This window comes from Aplysia californica, unplaced genomic scaffold (assembly GCF_000002075.1).
Source record: "Aplysia californica isolate F4 #8 unplaced genomic scaffold, AplCal3.0 scaffold00492, whole genome shotgun sequence".
NCBI classification, from domain to species: Eukaryota; Metazoa; Mollusca; class Gastropoda; order Aplysiida; family Aplysiidae; genus Aplysia; species Aplysia californica.
This window is the reverse complement of record NW_004797762.1, coordinates 162,868-172,144: the sequence shown is the minus strand read 5'-3', so window position 1 is coordinate 172,144 and position 9,277 is coordinate 162,868. Positions and strand designations below refer to the sequence as shown.

General features: G+C 37.8%; 1 protein-coding gene across 1 annotated transcript; it reads right to left on the bottom strand.

The window, feature by feature from the left end:
- Positions 1-1,713: 1,713 nt before the first annotated feature.
- Positions 1,714-5,024, bottom strand: LOC101856913 (glyoxalase domain-containing protein 5; the record flags this gene model as incomplete). Its single annotated transcript, XM_013086689.2, is given in 3 exon segments — positions 1,714-2,170; positions 4,109-4,264; positions 4,845-5,024. Coding segments are annotated over 3 exon segments (474 nt in total), but the record flags the coding sequence as incomplete, so codon positions are not given.
- Positions 5,025-9,277: the final 4,253 nt, after the last annotated feature.

Sequence of the window (9,277 nt, the reverse complement as noted above, 5' to 3'; positions counted from 1 at the left end):
GTCCATTTTCCTTGTTTTGGGTGAAAATAATATCCATCTATGTTGAATAGATGTCAAGATATGTGTCATAGAAAGAGGTGAGGATCATCTGGTTTCAGAGGTAAAATTAGCGAGAAAATGGTCGTCAAAGTTGAGCTATTTCCGTAGCTTGAGATTCCGTGGAAACTAAAAATGTACATTTCTTCTGTCTTTCATCAACATTTTTCAGCAAAATCCACAAAGAAATGTGCTCTTTAACGGGCATGAAAGGTGTCGAACCAAAAACAAAAATTCTATTAAAATTCCCCAACCTGCGGTAAAATGCCAATTTCTTGACTTTCATTATTTTGACGAGCGCCTGATTTCACCATGCAGCCTCACATATAATAAATCTACAAATGACCAATCTTCATTAAATAGGTACCAGAAACTAAATTTTCAAAGTAGCTGTATGCCAAATCTATCTGTTCCAATTGAAAGCCCTATATCCACTGAGCATTTTGGTACCATTCTTTAACCTCTCAGTCAATTTTTAAGAAAATGGTAGTTGTTTAAAATTTGATCAAATTTGTTAAAGTCAGTCACTGGCTGCAACCCCATGTTTGACAGACAATAAAAGAGTACCAAGTGCACTAAACATCTCCACATTAACAGAGTACAATCCCTATAACATATATATGGAGTGTAATTTTTTTCAAGACTGTGAAATCATTACAACTCCGTATTTTATCACCTCAAACACGATGATCTGTCGTTATTTCGACAAAAACACAGAGCGTTGACCCGGCCGCCACCGCACCGCCCCCCCCGGCAAGCGAGTCGGCTCTATACTAGACTATACTGTAGTGTACCCCGCGTGCGGGGTCACATGCTTTCCAAGTCTCGCGGAAGGATTGATGTAAAATAATTCCAAGCTGATCACTTTATTCTAATAGAAAATAAATTTATCTTTTAATTGATACCCTTTTTAAGCCGGTATTTTACACACTTTGTGTAAAAAATGATCTTTAAACATTTTGACAGCATTTTTAAAAGCTTTCTATTTAAACGCCAAGGGCCAAATATATACCACGGGAAAGCCCATTTAAAGCTCTACAGTTCTTCGCCAATGAAAAGACGGTATTTAATCATCGCTCGTTCCGCGAAGCATTTGAATGCATGCGTGTCAATTTTTGAACCGGCCAACCACGCATTCCGACCGCAAGGGGCTTCGCTTTCGTCGGCGATTCTCCAGCTCCTAATAATCGAACATATAAACAACTTACACCATTGTAACGAGGAAAAGCTGAACTTTTACGAGGTGTACGATATTTGGTGTTTTATAGCGAAAGAGCAAAGAAACAGCGATCGGAATTACAGCGATTTCACCGATACCACGCGGTCGGAAGGCGGCAAGTGCCCACAAGGCCGTGTTTACGCTACCTACATTAAAAGTAACAACAGATGCATAACACTTGTAGACACTTCACATTTTGATTAATCGCAGGCAGTATTCTATTATACCTCCGTATAGAGATACCAGTGCACAACTTTAACTCTACAAGTGCTGAGAGACCATCAGTCTTAATACAGTATAGTATAGGGATGTCAAGAAGTCAATTTCTTAAATATATAAGTTTGGCATCATTTGAAAACTATAACAAAGGTGTCCGGATTTTCACATAATTTACCTACAAAAATTGCTGGGTAGTAAATAGCACACAACACTGAGATACCAGTTTTTGTTTTTCTTCATGGCAAACAAAGCTATCCTCTTATCCTCTATTTACACCAATATTTAGATTCATAAACCAAAAGACTAAAAGGGAAGAGATATTCACACCACCTTGCACCTTGCAACTGATAAATTTGTATATGTGACCAGTAGAAGTCAGAAATATGAGACCAGTAGAAGACATAAATATGTGATCAGAAGAAATCATAAATATGTAATCAGTAGAAGACATAAATATGTGATCAGTAAAAATCACAAATATGTAATCAAAAGAAGACATAAATATGTGATCAGAAGAAGACATAAATATGTGATCAGAAGAAGACATAAATATGCACACTATAATCTGTCCATCATGTGTAGGTAGTTAGAAATCTCCACGAGGTTTCCATCTGGATCCCGAATGTACACAGATCTGATGCTGCCAACTGCTCCTGTCCTCTCCACGGGCCCTTCAATGATGTCAACAGCACAAGCCTTCAAAAGACAGAAAACAAACAAAGGTTGACTTAAATAAACAAGGAACCGAGCAAGACAATACTACCTTAATGCCACCATTATTCAATGAAGAAAATATGCGCAGAACAATCTAATTTAAACCAAATATAGTAATTGGCTTATGTCTCCACCAGTTGTCAGATTCCAGGATTATTTGAATTACTAAAAGATTGGTAAGATTTTCTTTAGTTTCAGTAAGAGTTTTACAACACTTGGCCATATAAGTATCGAAGATTAGAGGTGTTAGAGAGTAACAAACACAAAAAAGAAGAAGGGGAGATAAAGACGATAGATGTTTGATAGGAAAGAAGAAGCAAACCACACCAGAGCACTCACCAAACCATGATTCTTACGGCAATTTCCAGACCTATTTAGTTTCTAAAAATTAGCTGAAAGAAGGAAATTGCATTCTGTTTGTTGTCTTACAATCTTTATTATCTCCATTAAATAAGTGAGCAAAGTTTTGTGAGTTTACGTCGGTTAGTTTTGTCACAATGATTGCTTGGAAAACACATTGAAATATCAGGCACTCAGGGGGCATCAAAGACAATATTATGGCAGATAGCCAGTGAGTTAAAAAGCAACAATTCATTTTTAGCTTGGTTCAATAAAGAAGCGATTTACCTTTACTAGTAGTCTACATTACTCTAAACTGCTACTAAGTATTCCTATTCTGGTGTATTTCACTATTGAGTGTCTCTCCCATTGCATTCTACCTTCACCACTAAATAATGTGTTTAGTAACTTTTTGTTTTAGTAGAGGTTTTATGGCGCTCGCAACTGCATAAGGTCATATGAGCGCCAGAAGATTACAGGTGTTACAAGAGAGTAACAAACATAAAAAAGAAGAAGGGGAGATAAGGACGATAGATGTTTCATAGGAAAGAAGAAGCAAACCAAATCAGAGCACCTGCCAACCACCCACTTTAGTCACTTTACCCTCAAGTATCAATCTCCCAAAAAGTAACAGCACTCAGTTCTCAGCAAAAGAGTCTCACCAAATGAAGAGAATTGTTGTATTACACAAAAGAAAAAAAATAGCGCTTTCTGAAAATTTTACTACTATTTTCAGTTGACTTTGCTTTATAACTCATTGACCCTGGAATTGATCTCCACAGTTTGACAAAGTTAATACTTTAAAAATATTGTATACAATGACTTGACAAACACTACAACTTTCCCAACATGTGCCTCGACTCAAGACAAAGAACAAACATAAACACAAAGACAAACAAGAGCAGCTTCCTTTAGAGAAAACTTTGTACAAAATTTAATTCTCATTCGTTGCTATTTCAATAATGAGAAAATCAAGTTTACTTATGTGCACCATCCCGGCTGCGGGGAGCGGTCACTTGCCATTTTGGGAAGAAGTTTTGGCAGCTGGGAGCCGCTGCTTGGGTTTGATGAATTAAAATGAACTACGAAACAATTAGTTTTAGTTTTAGTAAAAGTTTTACGATGCTCGCAACTGCATAAGGTCATATGAGCGCCAGAAGATTAGAGCGGTCACAAGAGAGTAACAAACATAAAAAAGAAAAAGGGGGGATAAGGACGATAGACGTTTGATAGGAAAGAAGAAGCAAACCACACCAGAGCACCCGCCAACCACCCACAATTAGTTCAGGATTGGTATAACCACCATATCAGCTGAAGTAGAGCCCACTGTCATAACACATTCTGGTTGCATTCTTTAGCTGACTGACCATTCAGCACCCAGGAAGACATGACTTTTTCTACAAGAACCCCCCCCTCCCCCCCCCCCCCAGTTAACTCAAAAACTGTAACAAAAAATGGAAGGGCTCTATCTTGTTTCATTGTCTCATAAGAAAATGGCACACATGCTACTGAATTTTCCACGCCTCTATGCTGTTGTAAAAATAATAATGATAATAATACCCAAAATAATAATAGACACACCTTCAAGTGTTCTTCAACTTGATCCAGAGAAGTCTTTGTGATGAAACACAGATCTGCAGAGCCTGAAGTGGGTTTGGCAGCCTTTGGCTCAAATTCTTTTCCACTCTCATGGAGGTTGATCTTTTGCTCACCATAGTTAAGTGCCTTGCGTCCGCCCTGATATAAAAGGAAACAATTAAGCCTGAGACCGTGAATGTTTTAAGCATAATATAAGAATGCGTAGCAAGGCTATAAAATACAATGAACTAAGCCTAGATATTTAAGGGGAAGACCATGTGGAACATGAAAAAGAGTCACGGAAATGGATGTACAGAAAAGTGGGAAGACCTGGAGTGATTTCAAGCGACTAGCCTAGGATAGGGAAAGGCGGAAAGTGTTTTTTCGTGGCCTATATCCTGATCCAGGGTGAGAAAGACAATGACAACGATGAAGACTAGATATAATGTTTTCATCACACATGAAAAAGAATGCTCGTTTAAGAGCTGAAATGGCTAATCATGAACTAGAAATACATCAAACACTGCAATACTAAAAACCATGATCAAAGGGTACAGAAATTGTTCAAATTGTTAGTCATGATAACATATTGATTCAAACTGAACATAAAATGCGGTACTCGCTAATTAACCGCAAACAAGTTTGGTGACTATTTCAATTAGCCAAAATAAAGAAATAAATAAAAAGTACAAAATAATCAAAGCGAAGTTATCTACTCATTATGCGACGAACATTATACCTTGAAAGTAGTTGCTTCCATTCCAAGAACTCGAGTATAGAAATCCACTGTTGCTTCTAGATCTTTCACAGTGAGAACCAAATGATCAAGATGTGTTATCTGAAATGGTCGCACAGATGAAGCTGACCGAAGTCCTTGAACAGTGGGGCTTGAAACATTGGCAGCTGCACAATGCACTTTCTGGAGAAATACAAAAGTTATGAGGTGTTAAAAATATATCGTCTCTAACTCTCTCTCTAAGCCACAGAAATATCAACAATAATTATACTTTTTAAGCTACAACGACAATCAGTCACATGAGGACACTTACAACACTTTTCATGTTGCCAAACTCAAACTGCCTGAACTTGAAATTTTTTTTTTTGCCTTCCAACCACAGATCTCAGAGCATTATTGCCATTGCTGTTCAACACTCATTAATTAATAGAATTTATGATGGTTATTTGTTTTGGCCGGCTCTATTTCTCCGAATGTTCTGGAAAATAAAATTGAACTTTATTTCTCCGAACGGTTTCCGTTCTCGAGATTTGTTGATAACAAGCGAATGGAGTGGCCTGTGTGTGTGTGTGTGTAAGGTGTGAACGGGGCGGGCGGGCGTTGAGGGATTTTAGTTTTTGCTGGGTGACTAAAGTAAATGCAAAATAGAGGTTACTGCCAAAGTCGAGCAGTCTTGTTTTCTCGCAGTACCTTTTGAAGGTATTTTTAACATAAAGTATAGTCCGGGAACGTTGCCCCAACCACAACTGAAGTATCTGAATATTCAGACATTTAAAAATCTCTAGCTCTAAAAATTGAATTCGATGCAAAAAATGCTTACTCTCCCAGTCCTCGCAAAATGGCAGAATAAAATCATGAAAGGATGCCGCCATAATCTCGCAAATAACCCCCAAAAAACAACAAAAAACAGTTTGTAGAAATAGAGTTCAACTTTATTTTTCCGAGCGTTCGGAGAAATAGTCACTTCGTATTGTTTGAGCACCTCTACTAATCCTGCCAGAGCGTGAAATGACAAAGAGCCACCTGCAAACCACTCCTGCATGATTCGGGAAACAAAAGCTAAATTACAAAAACCAAGTGGCTAGCCGTGTACTTAAGTACCACTAGCCTAGCTGTCTAAGTACGGATAGCCTGCCAGGCTAGCCGTACTTAGGTTAGATTAGGCCCTATTGACCCAAACCTGTAGAGTACACTGATCTCATTAGATCTAACAATTATTCAGGTTTAAAATACATGCAAGTCAGTAAGGCACCTTTTGATTGATTTCACTGAACGTAAGATCTATAGAACGAAGACACTTCCTTTTTTCCGGACCCGAGTCCGAATAACATTTTTTCATATTCGGACCCGAGTCCGAATATGAATTTTTTTAGGCCGGCACTATTTCTTCGAACGTTCGGGAAAATAAAGCTGGGCACTATTTCTCCGAACACTCTGAAATCAGATCCTTTCACGCAAATTTCGGATAAATATATATATAGATCTATAATTATATTATAGGCCTACCAAAGATTATTCGTATACAATGTGGTTCAATTGGTCCAAAAAATGTCAGCAGTAAATATTTATATAAAGAAATCCAAAGAGATTAATTTTTGCTACAGATATGACGTGTTGCCTATGAAGGATGCAGCTCTTAAATTTAATGTGTTGTGTTCACTCGAGTGCTGTCTAGATCTATGGAGGGTTATTGATAACGACAAGTAGAACTAGCATCTGTGTTTGTCGCGGCCGCGACCAATCAATCATGGTTCCAATTTTTGGGCATTTTATTTTGGTCCCCGAATTGGGGAATAAAGTGAAAAAAAAAAGAAAGAAGAAACCGAACCTCTTTACTTTTGAAAGAAAGTTCACTTAGCTTCACTTCGTCTCTTTCTCACTTGTTGTCACCACGTTGATTTGTTGAATTTACGTTACAGTTGCGTATGATTTATATTGCTGTTCCTCTTGCATTTTTCCCTCTTTGTGGTGTTTTATTTTGTTGGAGTGGGAGGTTGGCCGGTGCTCTGGTGTGGTTTGCTTCTTCTTTCCTATGAAACATCTATCGTCCTGATCTCCCTTCTTCTTTTTTATGTTTGTTACTCTCTTTTAACACCTCTAATCTTCTGGCGCTCATATGACCTTATGCAGTTGCGAGCGCCGTAAAACCTCTACTGAAACTAAAAATTTTGTTGGTGTGCAATTTTTTTTCCTTGTTGTTGTTCTGATGTGTTGTTTTTCTATTATTTTTTTTTAGTCTGGGTAAAGAGGGAGGAGGAATGCTGTATAGTGTAACGTCATTTAATTTCATGTTCCTACCTTCATTAGATTCTAAATATATATATATACAGTCGAACCTGCTCTGACGGCCACCTGTACAAATGGACACTTTCCATTTCCCCCCTTGCGTTTTTTTCTATATTATTTAACTGTGTAAAACGGGCACCTGTCCAACACGGCCGCCATATTTCAACACACAACCCCTATCACACAAAGCAATAACACCTGTCTTAGATGGCCACCTTGCCTTAGTGACTCCATTACGCTTTGTCCTAAATCAAGCATTGGCCCCTGGCGTTGTGGGCGAGCCGTCATAATCTAAAAACCTGTCATTGTTAGGTAGTCCCTCCAACTGATCATGTTGCGTAGGCCCCTCCCACTGTTGACCAATAGCTAACAAAATTAATTTTCAGCTGTTGGGGAGAGAAGCGTGTGATCCCTCATAACCCATAAGCCCCACCCAGAACCCATACACAAATCGCAAGTGAGATGAGTGGTCACTGTTTACCCAGTCTGTAACAAAGTAACAGTGGACGTCAGCATGAACTTGTGACAGAACTGTCGCTTGTTGTCCGAGTGGTAGTACGGGTGTTTCACTTGGTCCTCCTTGTCTGACATATTTCGTTTTATTGTCACCCGTACACAAAAGCAGCAACAAAAGAAAAAGAAAACCCAGCGAAACCAACAACAACAATGCAACTACCTTCGGTTGGGACCTCAGAAAGGAAGGGTTTGTTTTCTCAGAAAGGAATGTTTTGTTTTCTTCATCTTGATCAGTCCTGCCTAAGATGGCCACTTTTCTCCTTGACAATGGGTCGCCGTCTTACACAGGTTCGACTGTATATATATACACACACACACATGTATAAATATAGATTTAAATGTGTTATGTTAGAGCGTTCCACAAAAACCGATTACATGTACTGACACTGTCAGGCCCCTTGTGTGTGATTTCATAATTTAATGTAGCAATGACCACAAAAAACCTTTTATTGCTAGAAAGTGTTTGCAAATAGTGCATTTTGTAGCCAGGGTTCCTGCCATGAACTTCCCATCAAATTCAAGGAGTTTTCAAGGAGGTTTCAAGGAGAAATTTTTAAAATATCAAGGAGATTTGATAAAGAAATTCATGACGAAAGCCTACTTTAAAAAAACCACTTGTCCGAAAGGAATCATATCATATTCATATTCATAACGATTTCCCTAGAAAAACTGTTCCCAGGGTGACTGCCAACCCGGCTTCTGAATTTTCAAGGGGGGGGGGAAGAGTCTCATCCATTCTCCAGGGGCATGTTACATAACAACGACAGTGCATGCTCCCTTTATATATTTTATATAATATATACACACACACACACGCATGTAGGTACATTGAATCCAGTCAACAACATGATGTCAGTGTGGCACTGGGATACTGTGACTTAGGCTTTTCAGTTTGTTCTTACTTTTATTCATATTTTCCCCTCATCATATTCGCATAGCTTTATCTTCACAGAGCATGGAACTTTTTGAATTTTTGAAATCCATCAATAAACCAAAAAGCAGAGCTGGTAAAGTACTTTTAAAAAGGTACTTAAGTACAAATTTAAGTACAATCTAAAATATGTACTTTAGTACAGTAAAAGTACTTTCCTGTAAAATGTACTTGAGTACAAGTACTTTTTAAAAAAGTACTTATGAGTACTTTCTGCTAATATGCTAAAACACTTCAGTGCCAATGCAAAACATCATACTGAATAACATAAATCTAGTATATTTGAAAAATTTGGCCATTTATTACTAATAATGTAAACAGTATACAAAGCATTTGAATATATATGCACTGAACGTACGTGGAAATGGTGTGTGAAATTGAAATAAAACAACAACCAGCAAACAGACGCAACTAGTGAGAAAGTGATATTATGAATAGAACTTGTTTGAGCAAGACAATATGATCAAATGTAAGTCAGTCCTAGAGGTCAGAAAGTAGGAAAAGTATCCAAATTGGACAATGTAGAGACAAAGTTGCTCCTAAGGAAATATAAAATTGATGAAAATGGCCAGCAAAAAAAAAGCGCATTGAATTCTTCATTAAAAAATCCTCAAGGAATCAAGGTAGCCTTAAGCACAAACCACAAAAAAAAAAAAAAAAGGAAAAAAAGAAATTTAGGTAGCGTAAAAAATTGTTAGATTGA